The 16,192-nt window shown below is 58.3% G+C and overlaps 1 protein-coding gene across 1 annotated transcript; it reads left to right on the top strand.

Moving 5' to 3' along the window:
* The first annotated feature begins 263 nt into the window (after positions 1-263).
* LOC130036654 (small integral membrane protein 10-like protein 2A) lies at positions 264-8,155 on the top strand. Its single transcript, XM_056128553.1, has 2 exons — positions 264-568; positions 6,737-8,155. The coding sequence occupies exons 1-2, from the start codon at positions 383-385 to the stop codon at positions 6,755-6,757; spliced, it is 207 nt and encodes a 68-aa protein (XP_055984528.1). The 5' UTR covers positions 264-382; the 3' UTR covers positions 6,758-8,155.
* The last annotated feature ends 8,037 nt before the right edge of the window (positions 8,156-16,192 follow it).

The raw sequence follows: 16,192 nt of genomic DNA, 5'->3' as shown, positions 1-16,192 counted from the left end.
CCCGAGCCTAGGGCGCCCCACCTGCCTCCCTCCCAGCGCGCCCCCCGCCCCGCGGGCAAAGTGACCAAGCTCCCCGCTAGGGGGCGGGCGCGCACGGCACCGCGGGCCGCGGCCCACGCACGCGCACAGGCGGCGGCGGCAGCGGCGGCGGCGGCGGCGGCGGGCGCCGGGGCGGGGCCTGCGCGCGCAGGCGCGGCTCGGGCTTTGTGACGTCAGCGGCGCGGCGCGGCCGGAGCGGCGGCGGCTCGCCCAGCGCTGCCCGAGCGTGAGCGCGACTGCCCTGGCCGCGGCGCCCGGCGCCCGCCGGCCTCCCTCGCTCCTGACGCCGGCGCGGGCCGGGGGCGCCGCGACGCGGGCGGGCGGGCGGCGGGCGCCGGGCTATATGGCGGCGGCTCTGTCGGGCCTGGCTGTCCGGCTGTCGCGCTCGGCCGCCGCGCGCTCCTATGGGGTCTTCTGCAAGGGGCTGACCCGCACGCTGCTCATCTTCTTCGACCTGGCCTGGCGGCTGCGCATCAACTTCCCCTACCTCTACATCGTGGCCTCCATGATGCTCAACGTCCGCCTGCAGGTGGGTGCGCGCCCGGCGGGCCGGGCCGGGCGGGGCGCGGGCCCTGCAGCGGGGCGCGGCGCGGGGGCTCCCCGCCGGCGGGGCCACATCGCCTTCGCGTCGGCCCCTGCTGGACAGGGCTGCGGGGGGCTGCGTCCGCACCTGGCGTCCAGGGATCGCTCCTGGCCCGCGCCCTATGCCCCCTGCCCCGTCCCTTCTCAGCGTCAGCATTGGGGGATGCCCGTGGGATGGGGGTCGGAGCGCGAAGGACAGCGGGGGAGGGCGTTTGCCTTGCATGCGGCCGATCCAGGTTCCATCCTCGGCCTCGCATAGGGTCCCCCAAGCACGACCAGGAGCAATTCCTGAGCGCAGAGTCAGGAGGAACCTCTGAGCGTCTAAAAAAAAGGAAGCGGGGGCGCTTCCGCCTGGACCTCGGTGTGCGCTGTCTGTGGTGATGAAGCTCACGCGGACTGTTGGTCCGAATTGCGTGGACGACAGCCAGAACTCCAGGCCGCAGCTGATGTGGATGGGGAGGGTGGGGTGTGGGGAGGCTGTGCCACATCTGGTGGTGTTGGGGACTCCTCTTATCTCCGAGTTTGGGGGTCACCCCTGGAGGGGATCGGGGTCTGGACCTGAGTCTCTGGCCTTGGAGGTTTCTCTTGCCCCGCCCCCTCCCCATCTGCAGATTCTGTCATTTGGGCTGGCAGGTGCCCGCTGGGGTCAGCAGGTGTGAGCACTCGTGTCCTGCCGCATCAGATCTCCTAACCCTTATCTGCCTGGGCTCCATGTGTGTTTTCGGGGTTCCCTTTCTCCTCTCTGCCGGCCCCAGCACTGCCCCCCCCCCCCCAGTCTCTGGGCTGCCAGCAGGGTGTGGACGCCTGTCCCCAAGCCGGTCGGTGGGGAGATGGAGAAGGGGCATTGTGGGTCAGTTCAGGGGTGACGGGCACACACGAGGTGGTGCCCTGGGGGAGGTGGATTTGGGGGATATCTGCGCTGCCGTATCAACACCCCTCCCATGTTTTTGGCTGTGCTTGGGGCCACCCCACCCCCCCAGCCCCTGTCCCTGGCTTTCAACCCCTGCCGCTCTAGTTTCCGCTCACTGGTGCCATATCCAGGACTCATCTGCTTTTTTTATTTATTTTTCTGGGTTTTTGAGCCATATCTAGCGATGCTCAGGGGATATTCCTGGCTCCGCACTCAGGATTCACTCCTGGCAGTGCTCGGGGGACCAGATGGGGTGTCAGAGATGGAACCTGGGTCGACGGCGTGCAAGGCAAGTGCTCTCCCCGTGTGCTAGCACTCTGGCCCCACAGCTGCTTTTTTTTGGGGGGGGGCCACACCGCTATGGTCAGGGGTTACTCCTAATTCTGCACTCTGGAATCTCTCCTGGCAGTCCTCTGGGGTGCCGGGGGTCGAGCCCGTGTTAGGCTCAGTGCCAGGCACACCCCCCTCCCCGCTGTACCCCTGCTGCGGCCCCGCCTCACATTCAGAGTCAGAGACTCCTAGGTCTGAGGCGTGAATACTGGAGAAAAGGGCAGAAAGGCCTTCGCCAAGCGGTTCTGACAGAAACGGTTGTGACGAGAATCGGTCCCAGCAGCCTGTGTCTGAGACTTATTTACTTAACAGCTTTCTGGACCACAGTGCTCAGGGGTTACTCCTGGCTCTGCACTCAGGAATTACTCCTGGTGGTGCTCGGGGGACCATATGGGATGCCAGGGATCGAACTGGGGTTGGCCGCGTGCAAGGCAAACGCCCTCCACGCCACATTACTGCTCCAGCCCCTGCATCTAGTCTGCGGCATCCTGTGGTCTGCGCTCGTCCTGCAGGAGTGTCCATGCTGAGGGGCCCAGATGAGGGGGACCCGAGAAGGGCAGGCAAGGCTCTGAGACCCCAAGGGCCCACCTGTCAGTGGAGACAACCCCCCCTTCCCTGGGCATAGGGGTGCGGGGGAGGGGCTAGCTGGGAGTAGCAGTTTTGTGTGTGACCCCTAAAAAACAAAGGAAGAGACCAGATTGGTATGGACCTGGACAAGGGCCTCTGAGTGGGTGTGGGGAGTGAGGCTCAGGGGGCAGCGCAGGGGACAGAGCGTACGTGGCTGTTTGTCTGTGTCCCCCAATTTACTTCTTTTGGGGGGGTCTGGGCTACGTGCGAGGTAAGAGCTTGGCCTCTGTCCTATCTATAGCCTGATTGACTTCTGAAGCATCATTTTTTTTTTTTACTGAACTATTTTTGTTGTTGTTGTTGTTGAATCACCGTGAGAACAGTCACAAAGCCTTTCAGTTCAAGTCTCAGTCGGTCATACAGTGATCAAACCCCTGTCCCTTCACCAGTGCACATTTTCCACTACCAAGAACCTCAGTATACCCACCCCCCACTCACCCCCGACCTGTGTGGCAGATTTCCACTTTACTCTCTCTCTCTAGGTTGATCACATTCAATATTACGACAAAAGACCCATCATTGTTATTTGGAATTTTCCCCAACATTGACTTGCCACAAAGACATCATTAGAAAATTTGTTTTCTATTGTTGATTATGAAGAGCATATGATGTCATGTGGCCACAATAGCGGCCACACAAATTTGGATTTCTCATATTTTAGAAATACACCCAGAGGGATTACTGCCAGAAGCCCCTGGGTTCCAAGATTGGTATGTGTGCCTCTGGGTTCATGGTAGGTCAGAAGCCAGAGGAGGCATTTGAGGGAAGCAACCCAGAGCATTGTCATGACAGGGAGCAGGACCGATTCCACCCCCTCATCACATGCAGCCCCATGTACCTCGTCAATGCAGTCTCATACCTGGCAAGCATCATTTCTTAAGAAGTGTGCTGATGGGGGGCTGGAGCAATAGCACAGTGGGGAGGGTGTTAGCCTTGCATGCAGCCGACCCGGGTTCGATTCCCAGCATCCCATATGGTCCCCTGAGCACTGCCAGGAGTAATTCCTGAGTGCATGAGCCAGGAGTAACTCCTGTGCATAGCTGGGTGTGACCCAAAAAAAAGCAAAAAAAAAAAAGTCTGCTCATGGGAATATCAAAATACACAAAATAATCGAGGGGTGTGATGAGCCCTCCTCAGTAGGAGCAGTTTTCGCGTGTCTTCTCTCTCTTTCTGGCCCCAGGACTGTTTCAGACTAACCCTAACCGTAAGCGGTCACTTTGTCCTTATACTTTTCACTATTGGGCTGGGGTGAACTTTGGTCCTGGGGCCACGCTGGCGCTTGGGGTACCAGGGACTGACTCAGGGTCCGCCACAGGCAAGGCAAGTGCTTCCTGCCCAGACCCTTCACTTTGCATCATCGGAGCAACAGAAATGTCACAAAACAGGTCCTGAGTGCTGTCCCTCCTCACTGTCCTCTGTCCTCTGTGTGACCTCTCGGGGCCATGACCCCAGCGGAGCCAGGGAAAGTGGCTCAGCAGGGTCCCTGCTGTCTGCCAGCCCCTCAGGTGGCCCTTGGCACTGAGCCCTTTGTAGCCCGCTCTGCTGCGTGGCCTGCAGGTGGGTCTGAGAGGGACCCAGGCCGGCTTGGATGGCCCTGCTGAGCCCTTGTGGGGGCCTGTTGTAGGTGGGGGGCGCGGGGCAGGAGGGCCGGTCCCCCGCCTGGGCTGACTTGTGCTCAGGCTCTGAGAGGAAGATCACCTGGTCCCGGTTGGTTCTTGCATCACTCCGACCTGGGTTGGTCAACCTGCATCATTGGTTCCAGGTTTGGCCACATGCACGCGTGTGCACGCACACACACACGCACGCACGCACACACACACACACACACACAAACACACACACACATCAGGACTGATAGTTCTAAGGGCTGGTGTGCTGAGACCCTGGTTTGATTCTTACATCACATGGTCCCCCCGAACACTGCCAGAGGTGGTCCTGGAGGCCCCAGCGTGGCCGGCTCCTAGCAGCAGTTGGGTGGACTCCCAGGCGCCTGGACACTGCTCTGGAGACAACCCCCCCCAGACGGTCACTTCAGCGCCATTGGGGACACAGCATCTCTACGGTAGCCGAGTCCTCGCCCAAGGACACAGCGGGGGTCGGAGACTGAGCTCCTGCCTTGGCCGTGCGCGTGACCCGGTTTCCTTAGGAATTTCCCTAGAGCCTGCGTGAACGCATATTAGAAGATGCTCAGAGGTGCTATTTCAGGCTAGTGTTCATCACGTTTCCGCAAGTGTCGGTCTGAGCCCGCGCTGCAGTGGGAGCCCCTGAGAGACGTTATTTCGGTCTGGCCTGGTGACCTCCGAAAGGGCTTGTTCGTGCTATCAGCTCCAACGCCAGTGGCACCAGCTGCGGTTTAGGCGGCCGTGTGGGCGAACACGTGGTTCTGCTGATGAGACAGGCGTTCTCTTGAGTGTGGGGGGCGTGGGTGGCTGCTTCTGGCAGTGTGGGGACCACACTGGGAGCGCCAGGTACACCCGCCTTGGGACCCCAGCCTGCTGGCCAGAGGCTCCTGCGGGGCCTGGGGTCCTGCCTGGGGTGTCCTGTGTGCACCCACTCATTGGGCCTTCACCGCCGGCCTCTCCTGCGTTCTCCTGAGCTCGAGACCCACCAGGTCCAGGGGTCCTAGCCCAACTCCTGCCCTTGCTTCTGACACCTTTTGTAGCCCAGAATGGAGTTAGGAAGTGCCCACACTAGTTTCCTGCTGGGGACAGGACCCCCGCCTGCCCCCGCCCCCGTGAGCTCACTGGCTGGTCATTTCCTCCCCAGGTTCTTGCCTTAGTCAGAACTCTGCACCATTGCATGACCTGGCCTCCCTGGACTTGTTGGGAGCATCCCTTGGGCCTCGCCCGTGTCCCAGCGCCCGCCATGAGGTCACTTCCTCCTTGAAACTGCTGTGTCCTTGCATCATGTTCTTGCAGCTGGACTGTATTTTTGCCACACCTGGTGGTGCTCAGGGCTCACTCCTGGCTCTGTTCAGGCATCACCCCTTGTGGTGTGGGAGATTGGACCTGAGTCGGCCACAGGCAAAACAATTGCCCTACCCGCTGTGCTTTCTCTCTGGCCTCAACTTTTTCTTTTGTTTCTGTTTTTGAGACACACCTGGTGATGCTCAGGAGTTACTCCAGGCTCTGTACTCAGGAATCACTTCTGGCGGTGCTCGGGGGATCATATGGGATGCTGGGAATCGAACCCGGGTCGGCCACGTGCATGGCAAACGCCCTCCCTGCTGTGCTGTTGTTCCAGCCCCACTGACTCTCCAGGGTTTGGCTTGTGTGCATGGTGCCAGGGTCTCCGGGTGTGAGGCCAGTGCTTGCCCGTGGGGCCATCACCCGGGCCTGGTCTTAGTGTCCAGGCTCTGTCTTCGCCTTGGTGCCCGCATGTCCACCCTGTCCTCCCGCAGTGGACGCAATGGAGGCTGCAGCTGCAGGGAAGATCACTGAGCACCACGTTACCACTGTCCTGGGCTCACAGCCGTTTCTGTTTCTGGCTTTTGGTGTCTGGGTCTCACTGGGCAGTGCAGCTTCTGGGACTTTGGGCACCAGTGACCAGACTGAGGCGTGCCGTGTGCAAAGCCGGTGCCCAGCCGGCCAGCTCTCTCGAGCCTGGGGTTTGGGTTTGTTTGGTTCTGGGGCCATCCTGCCCGTGTAGTGACGGTGCCTGGGCTGTCCCTCCGGCATGTACCTGGCAGCTGCCTCTGGCCACCCGTGCGTGTCAGGAGGGGCCAGCAGGAGAGGAGTGCATTAGAGGATTCAGCCGCACCCTCTCTGCAGGGGCAGTAGCCAGCACAAGCGTCTGGACTATGGGGGAGCGGGGGGATTGGGGGGGTTATCTCCAGAAGCTCTGGGGGCTGATGCAAGCAAGAGACCGGGCCCATCCCTGCACTCCACTGAAATGACTCCCAAACACTGTTCTAGGTTGTAGTCCCCACGTTCCGCCGTGTGCAGCCCAAGACCAGAGAGAGAAGGAGCGAGTGGAAAGCTGGGCACCTCCGGCGAGGCCTTGCATCCCCGCTGCTGGGGATGTGTGTAGCAAGGGCCGGTCAGTTGCTGCCCGCCCAGCCCAGTCCAGTGGGGGGCCCCCTGAGCCCTCCTGGGGCGTGTCCTGGCTGGCCCACGACCCCACAGCCTGAGAATGAGTCTGAGTCTGGCCACGCTTTGGGGATCGTGTGCCCGTCGCTGCCCTGCTGTTGCCCCACTGCGGTGTGCGCTGCCTCCACGTCCCGGCACGCTAACGGATGCTCTTTTCCAGGTCCACATTGAGATCCACTGAAGGCTCCACCCACCGACCAACCGACAGACAGACAGACACCGCGCTCGGCCCCGCCCAATGCTGCGGACACACGACATGAGGGACGGACACCGGGGAGTGTGGCCCCGGGAGGAGCTGTTGCCGGGAGCGGCCACTGCCCCGCGGGAGCCCGGCCACCAGGCGGCGAGACACTGGGCGGGCACCGCGCCCCACTGCGAGACTCGGGGTCCGGCCTCCGTGCTGGCCGAAGAGAGACTGGCAGGGGTGTCTCGGGGGGCCGGAGACCCCGTGGGGAGGGGCCGGCCGGGAGGAGGCCACCGGGGACCGGGCCCTTCTGGACAACCGTGGGGCTGGGGGTCGCCTTCCGACGCGGGCTTTGCCCAGGCCCCCTTCCCGGCGGCCCCTGCGGAGGGGGGTGGCCCCACACCCTGCACCCTGCCCTCGCTGAGGCGCGGGCACCCTGAGGTGTCCCCAAAGGCGGTGGCGCCCGAAAGCACTGCTGGCCTCGCCCAGCCCGTGGGTGCAGAGCAGACTGTGACTTTGCAGGGTGCTCCCGGGGGCTGGGGAAGGGGCACCCCCCACCCAGCCACAGTGCACGCAGAGAATAAACACAGATTCCTTCCGAGCCGCCCGTGGCCCTGGTCTCTTCCCGCTGCTCCGGCCCGTGGACAGTGACTCGAGTGGACAGAGGTGCGGGCTTGGCAGGAGGCCATGGGTCGCGCGCACACGCGCACGGCAGAACCAGTTCCACCAGGCCCAAAGGAGTGGCCGGCCGGCGGGGCCGTGGGAGGAGCTGCCCGTCACTGTCAGAATGTGGACGTGCTCGGGCCCAGGCCTCTCCCCGAGCTGGATGAAGTGGAAGTGGACACGGGGCTTCCCGCCCTGCTGGCCTAGCGGGGAGCTGCGGCCGCCCAGCGTGGCTAGGGCGCCTTCGGTCTGTAGCAAAACTGTTTCTTTTCTCCTTTCCTGCTGCTTGAAATGCAACCGAAAGGCACGCCTGGTGGCGGAAGTTGCAATATCAGACTTACCCGTAGGACCACCCTTTCTTAAACTAGGAACCCTGGCACATTGCAGAGAGGAGTGAAGACAGCTTGGCCCTTGGCGTGGCTTGAGAGGGCCGAGCAGGCGTTTCAGGAGAAAGTCTCTGGGAATGAGAGATGGAGAGATCTTTTACACCGAATTTTTTTTTCCCCTGAGGTATAAACCCCTTTTGTCGTTTGTTTTTGATAATTTTGATAAAGGTTCCTTCAGAGCTTCAGCTAAAGCTGTCCCAAATTAAGACTTAGGCAATTTCAGGATCATTAATTGGGAATATCAGTTTACATTGTGTGCTAAATCACTCTGCCGTGTGCTTATTTTAGTGTTTTGGGAAACTGAAAAATAAAACTCTTCTTTAGCATAATAAATGTCTTACTGGCGCGTGTGGGCTCTTTCTCCTGTTCTTGGGGAGGCTGATTCCACTCCTGGGAGTGGATCTTGGCAAAATGAGAGTGATGCTGTGTGACCCCCGAGTCTCCTTCCTCCGGGACCCAGGAGAGAGCGTCCCCTCATCCTGGGAGGGTGCACCTGAGAGGAAGCATGGTGTGCAGGGGCCTTTCCTTGCACATGGCCTTTGTGATCCCAGTTTGATCCCCAGCACCCCACAGGACCTCCCAAATACGACCAAGAGTGATCCCTTGAACACCACCTGTTCTGCCAAAAATGCCAAATAGAATAAGGCTGCTGCCATATGGAAAGGCCCTTTGGGTAGGGGACCCACCATTTGGGGCCAGCGATGGGCTGTGGGTGAGAGATACTATATTTGTTTTGACAGTGCTCAGGCCCGAATTCACAAGTCACTCCTAGTGGTATCTGGGGAGAGTCGTGGGGTGCTGGGCTGACACCCAGTTTGGCCACCCGCAAGGCATGTGCTCTGTCTGCCCCAGGGGGAGATGTTGGAAGGTTTGAAAACAGGAATTTTTCTTTCCTCTCATACCCCTGACCTTTTGGTTTTAAACCAAGTCCAGGGGCTGGAGCAATAGCACAGCGGGTAGGGCGTTTGCCTGGCACGCAGCCAACATGGCCGACACAGGTTCGATTCCCAGCATCCCATATGGTCCCCCGAGCACCGCCAGGGGTAATTCCTGAGTGCAGAGCCAGGAGTGACCCCTGTGCATCGCCGGGTGTGACCCAAAAAGAAAAAAAAATTAAACCAAGTCCAGACCTTTGGGATATCAACTAGTCAACTGGGGTTTGGGGGCCACTCTGGACAGTGCTAGGAGAAGCATTTGGTGCCAGGGATTAAATTGGGACCTTTGCCCTCTGGGCCACCCCCTATTCTCTGAGCCCCCTCCCGCCCCCTGCCCTGAGCAGATCCCTGCCCTCTGTGCTCCCCACACCCCCCCCCCCCGCCGTTTTGTAACTGCAAGTAGGAACTTTGCCAACCAACTGCAAAGAACAAGTGCAGAATTCCCCTTGTACCAAATGCCACACCAACCAATCTGAAATGTTTGCATGTGATGAGATGAGGGTGTATTCTTTCTAAAGAAGCTTTGGGGGGGTCAGAGTGATAGTATAGCACAGCGGGGCCTTGCACGTGACCAACCCAGGTTTGATCTCCGACATCCCATATGATCCCCTGAACATCTCCAGACTTGGGTCAGGGAGGTTGTACAGCGATAGGCACTTTAGGGCCTCACATATGTGTAACATATATGCTTTGCCACGGAGCCATGGCCCTACTCAGTGGCCCCACTCCATAGTGTCTTTTTTTTTTTTTTCCTTTTTGGGTCACACCTAGCGATGCACAGGGGTTACTCCTGGCTCTGCACTCAGGAATTACCCCTAGTGGTGCTGATGTGGCCATATGGGATGCTGGGAATCGAACCTGGGTTGGCTGCATGCAAGGCAAATGCCCTACCCACTGTGCTATTGCTCCAGCCCCCACAGTGGCTTTTTATATGTATGAACTTGGCCGAAAGTGTTCCCTCGGGTGCCAGGTTGCGTGCCTTCACAGTGTGCAGCTGGCCTGCCCCAGCAGAGTTCAAAAATGGAGGTAATGACTGTTTAGTCCTGAGCGGCTGAATTCGAACCTTTGAATTCCACCTTTGATTTTTATTTTTTTTTGCTTTTTGGGTCAAACCTGGCGATGCACAGGGGTTTACTCCTGACTCTGCACTCAGGAGTTAGTCCTGGCAGTGCTCAGGGGACCATATGGGATGCTGGGAGTGCGTGCAAGGCAAACGCCCTACCCACTGTGTTATCTCTCCAGCCTCTCCACCTTTATGATTTTGCTTCGGGGCCAAACCTGGCTTTGCTCAGGGATCACTCCTGGCAGTGCTCAGGAACAAACAAGGTGCTAGGGATTGAACTGGGCTTGGCCAAATGCAGGCAAGTGCCGTATCCACTAGACAATCTGCAGCCCCTGGTCTTAAGTGTCGCTCAGGAGGCCCTGCGACCCCCACCTGATTCTCAGCCTGTGGGGTCCAAAGATGTGCTGCTGGAACCCTTGGAGCAGGAGTGACCCCAGCCCCTTGGCAGTGCCCCTGAGACATGGTGCTGAAACTCTAGCCGTGGTGCGGCCTCCCAGCCTCTGACTTAATTTTTCCTTCTGTTTTCAGGCCACACCTGAGTGGTGCTCAGGATTTGCCCCAGAGATGCTGGGGATCATACCGTACTAGGGACTGAGCTTCAGACTGCAGCCTCAAAGCACTCACTTAGCCCTTTCCCTGGCCTGTGACAATTAGATTTTTTGGTGTGTGTGTGTGTGTGTGTGTGGGTGTGTGTATTTTTATTGTAGCACTGACCTCCCGTTGTTCATTGATTTGCTCGAGTGGGCCCAGTAACATCTCCATTGTGAGACTTGTTACTGTGTTTGGCATATTGAATATGACACAGGTAGCTTGCCAGGCTCTGCCATGCGAGCGAGATATTCTCAGTAGCTTGCCGGGCTCTCCGAGAGGGGCGGAGGAATCGAACCCGGATCGGCCGGGCCAGCTGCGTGCAAAGCAAACGCTCTACCGCTGTGCTATCGCTCCAGCGATATTATTTATTAATAAATAAATATGGTCACGGTCACGGCCCTCCCGTTGTTCATCGATTTGCTCGAGCGGGCCCAGTAACGTCTCCATTGGAGACTTTGTTGTTACTGTGTCTGGCATATCGAATACGTCACGGGGAGCTTGCCAGGCTCTGCCATGCGGGCGAGATACTCTCGGTAGCTTGCCGGGCTCTCCGAGAGGGGCGGAGGAATCGAACTCGGGTCGGCCATGTTGGCCGCTTGTAAGGCAAACACCCTACCGCTGTGCTATCGCTCCAGCCCAAATAAATATGAGTTATTTTTAATGTAGGAGTATTGCTATTTATTCAGCCACTGATTAGGCTTATTGAATTGGGCATGAATGCCACGATTTTTGCTTTTTGTTTTTTGTTTTCGTTTTGGGCCACACTTGGCTGTGCAAGGCAAGCGCCTTACCTACTAAACTCTCTCTCCAGCCTGACTGTTGGTTTTGTTTGGGGCCATAGCTGGTGGTGCTCAGGGCTTACTGCACTCAGGGATCGCTCCTGACTGAACTTGTTTTGCTGGGGATTGAAGCCGGTCAGCCGTGTGCAAGGCAGAGGCTTCATCCACTATACTCTCTCTGGCCTGGCTGTTGGTTTTACAAATAGGAAACAATGACTCTGGAACAAGCTGTCAATCTGCTGGATTCTGGAGCTGATACAGACCTTTCACTGCACGCATTTTGCAGCATGACACATGCTTCTCGAATGCATTCTGTTCGATGGGCTCACCCTCTCACACAGAGAATTCACTCAGTGTCTAACAATGTGAGCTCGGCCTGGCTTTTCAACACCCATCAGGTGGCACTATGTACAGTGGAAAGTTTTGAATTTAGAGACATAGATTTTTATAGGACTGTTGCTATTTATTTTTTATTTGGGGGCCACACCTGGTTGTGCTGGGGGGAACCATGAGGTGCTAGGGTGGGTCCTCTCTGACACACCAATTTTATTTTGTTTTATTTTTTGGTAAAGGGGCTGGAGCGATAGCACAGCGGTAGGGTGTTTGCCTTGCATGCAGCCAACATGGCCGACCCGAGTTCGATTCCTCTGCCCCTCTCGGAGAGCCCGGCAAGCTACCGAGAGTATCTCGCCCACATGGCAGAGCCTGGCAAGCTCCCCGTGACGTATTCGATATGCCAGACACAGTAACAACAAAGTCTCCAATGCAGACGTTACTGGGCCCGCTCGAGCAAATCGATGAACAACGGGAGGGCCTTTATCTTTTTACCTTTATCTTATTTTTTGGTTTTTGGGCCATACTCGGCGGTGTTCAGAGCTTACTCCTGGCTCTGTGCTCAGGAATCACTCATGGCGGTGCTCGGGGGGATCCTATGGGATGCTGGGGATGGAACTCAGGTTGGCTGCGTGCAAGGCAGACGTCCTCCCCACTATGCTATCGCTCCAACCCCTGTTTTGTGTCTTTTAGGTCACACTTGGCTGTGATTCCCTGGCTCTGAGCTCAGGGCCCAGCTGGTGCCAGAGATGGGCAGGGCCAGCTGTGGCCAGGGCGTCGAACCCCTGTACGATCTCCCGGCCCAGGAAGAGATTTCTTAGTCACCTTTTATGCATCTGGGGCCAACTTCGAGGGGTGCCCCAGGCTGCACAATGATCGTCAGGGCGATTGATGAACAGACCTGGTCCATGGGGAGAGGAGCCCCGCCCCCCCCTCACCTCTGACCTGTGACGCTCACTCCTGCCACAAGAGGGAGCCACTCGCCCACTTAGGTTGCGCTGGCAGAGCCGGGAATTAGAGTTTCTGCTCATGAACGTTTTTGTGTTTTGTGTTTTTTGTGTTGTTTGTTTTTGTTCTTTTCGTCCACACTTGGCAGTGCTTGGGATGGGCATCTCCCAGCTCTGTGCTCAGGCAGTGAGTGGGCGGAAGACGGGGATTGCCAAGCTCTCAGCTCCTGAGTCCAGTGCTCTCTTACAAACCCTCCCAGGGAATGAACAATGCAGGCTGGGCCTGACGCAGGAGGCTGATGTATAGCAGGGCCAGGGGCTGGGCTCAGGGCTGCAGCGCGGTGACCGCCACCACCCGGGTCCTGGGCGCCACTGGGACCAGTTCCCCAAGGAGAACCTCACGACGGAACCAGAACCCTGGGCCTTTCTTTCATTTTTAGTTTTGGGGCCACACCCGGTGTGCTCAGAGCTTATTCTTTTTTTTTTTTTCATTTTGGGTCACACCCAGCGATGCACAGGAGTCACTCCTGGCTCGTGCATTCAGGAATTAACTCCTGGCAGTGCTGGGGGGGGGGGGGGGGGACCATATAGGATGCTGGGAATCTGGGAATTGAACCCAGGTCAACTTCGTGCAGGGCAAACGCTCTACCTGCTGTGCTATCGCTCCAGCCCCTCAGGGCTTATTCTTGCCTCTGCTCAGGACTGTATTTGGTGCTGGGAATCAGAGTCAGGGTGGCGGCATGCAAGGCAAGCGCCCTTCACACCATGCTTTTGCCAATGTGTGTGTGTGTGTGTGTGTGTGTGTGTGTGTGTGTGTGTGTGCCATGCCCTGAAGTGCTCAGGGCCTACTCCCCACCCTGCACTCAGGGATCACCCTGGCAGGCTGGCACAGATGCTGGAGCACTGTTCCTGCTGTCTCTGGCTCTGGGCTCCAGATGGCCTTTTGGGCAGGGAGACGTGTGAGGGAGGCCTGGATGGGCCATTCTCCTTCCATGGGAGACTGACCTCCGTGTGGAAGCTCAGCCGCGGTCCAGCCCATAACAGATGGCGGCTGGGGGCAGGAAATGGCCTGAAAGGCTCCAACACCCCCCAAAGTTAAATTTTTTGGTTTCTGGGTCACACCCATTGGGGCTCGAATTTCTCCTGGCTCTGAACTCAGGGATCACTCCTTGGGGTGCTCAGGGGACCCATATGGGGTGTCGGGGATTAACCCAGGTCAGCCACGTGCAAGGCAAGTGCCCTCCCCACACTCTGCCCCCCAACCCAAAAAGTTTAGTTAAAATAAAATGCCAGGTTCTACCCTTGCGGGGTACAGCAGCTCTTGGGCCAGGACTGCTTCCAGCTAGGACAGGGCTGAGGCTGGCCCGCGGGTGCTGGGGGGGGGGGGTGCTGTTCGTGACTCTCCTCTTCCCGTCACAGCCTCGCTTGGGCCCCGCGATCTGGGCGATAAGGGGTGTGTGACTTTCTGCTTCTATCTCCCCATTATGGTCAGACAAAGACGCCTTTCTCCGGGTGGGAGGCGGGGGTCACGAGCGCACCCCGGCTCTTGGGGTTCCCCCCCTCACACCATTGGGCTCAGCTGAAACCGAGCCAGGAGGGGCCCTGAGAACAGAGCCTCAGGCTGGGGGTGGAGGGCCCAGGCCGCCCCGCTTTGGAGGCCCAAATGCCCGCCCTCTGCCCGCGGCTGGGACTGCGTGCAGGCTTGATGGGTGGGTGCCCGGCTCCCGGCCCTGCCCCCACTCCTGTCCGGTCCTCTGACCCCTGACTCTGCCCCCCTCCCACCCCTTGTCCCTGTCACCCTCCCTCCCCTGCCCCCATCCCAACCCTGCCCCTGTCCCCTGTCCCCTATCCCAGCCCAGCCGGCAGTCGATGGCCCCAGCTCAGGACCAGGATGCTGCCTCCTGTCTCCTTTGTTCTTCCCCTGGGTGTCCGGGCAGAGCAGGGCACAGAGGAATCGGGCTGTCCCCTCTTGTCCTGGAGCCAGGCCCAGTGTGTCTGAGAGGCTCCTGCAGCTCAGTGTTCGGGTGGGGCCGAAGCTGCATCTGTTTGCTTTGTGGGCCTGGCGGGTGTTTTTTTGGGTGGGGTGGGGAGACTCCGGCAGCTGGCTCTGCTGACCTGGTAATGTCGAACCTGCTCGAACCTTTGGAGCCAGGATTAGAACTCAGGTCTCTCTCTGCTCTTGAAAGCTTGGGCCTGGCCCTGAGCCTCTCCCGGCCCCAACACACTAGTTCCGTACGGACCTGGTGCCGGTCCACCCTCCCCTGGGTGCCCACGCATGGATACTTGAGGGGACAGACAGATGGCACGTGACACACAGTGCCCTCTCAGGAAGTGTCTCCCTGTCCTGGACGGGGGAACCACCCTCAGCAGTTTGCCTGTTTCATATTTGTGCCTTTCAGGTAGCAACCAACATTGTTAATTCTTTATGGGTTTTTTTTTTTCTTTTTTGAGTCGCACCCAGCGGCGATGCTCAGAGGTTACTCCTTGTGGGCTCAGGGATTAGGCCCTGCACCAGGTTCTGCCATCCTCCTGCCACTCAGGGATCACTGGTATTTTTTTGTTTGCTTTTTTGGGTCACACCCAGCGATGCTCAAGAGGTTAGTCCTGGCTCTGCACTCAGGAATCACTCAGGACCATATGGGATTCCGGGGATTGAACCCGGGTTGACTGCGTGCAAGGCAAAGGCCCTCCCTGCTTACTATCGCTCTGGCCCCTCAGGGATCACTCTTAGCAAGTTTCAGGGGACCATGTGGGATGCCAAGGATGGAACCTGGGCTGGCCAGGTGCAAGGCAAGCGCCCACCCACCATACTATCTCTTTGCATCTATTTTGTTTTTGTTTGGGGGTCACACCCGGCTGTGCTCAGGGCTTCCTCCTGGCAGCTTAGAGGACCCCATGGGTGCTAGTGCTCAACCCAGGTTGCTTGTGTACATACAGGACAAGTACCTAACCCGCTAGTTCTGCTCACACTTACTTTGTATTTTGGTTTGGGGGCCACACCCAGCAGTGCTGAGGGCTGACTCCTGACTCTGTGCTCAGGGGTCACTCCTGGAGGTGTTCAGGGGACCAGATGTGGTGCTGGGGGTTGAACCCAGGTCGGCCATGTGCAAGGCTAGTGCCTTCCCCACTGTACGAGCACCCCAGCCTCAGCACTTTATTAATTTAATTTAATTTTTTGATTTTTGATTTTTTTGCTTTTTGGGTCATACCCAGTGATGCACAGGGGTTACTCCTGGCTCTGCACTCAGGAGTTACTCCTGGCGGTGCTCGGGGGACCATATGGGATGCTGGGAATCGAACCTGGGTTGGCCGCATGCAAGGCAAACGCCCTACCCGCTGTGCTATTTTTCCAGCCCATTTATTAATTTGGGGTTTTTTTTTTTTTTTTTGCTTTTTTGGATCACACCCGGCAACACACAGGAGTTACTCCTGGTTCATGCACTCAGGAATTACTCCTGGTGGTGCTCGGGGGACCATATGGGATGCTGGGAATCGAACCCAGATCGGCCACATGCAAGGCAAACGCCCTACCCACTGTGCTATTACTCCAGCCCTGCATTTGTTAATTTTAATTCAAACTTTTTTGGTGGGGAGTGACTGCGTGTTCCAGTGCTGGGGCCACTCCTGGCAGTATGGGGCAGGGGTGGACGCCCGGTACAGGGCCTGATCCAGGACCCCTGGATTTACTCCAACCTGTGTGCCCCCCAACAGATGCTGTAAACAGCCCTGGGTCTC

The sequence above is a fragment of the Sorex fumeus genome, unplaced genomic scaffold (assembly GCF_029834395.1).
Source record: "Sorex fumeus unplaced genomic scaffold, SorFum_2.1 ptg000064l, whole genome shotgun sequence".
NCBI classification, from domain to species: domain Eukaryota; kingdom Metazoa; phylum Chordata; class Mammalia; order Eulipotyphla; family Soricidae; genus Sorex; species Sorex fumeus.
This window is presented reverse-complemented; position numbering and strand designations above follow the sequence as displayed.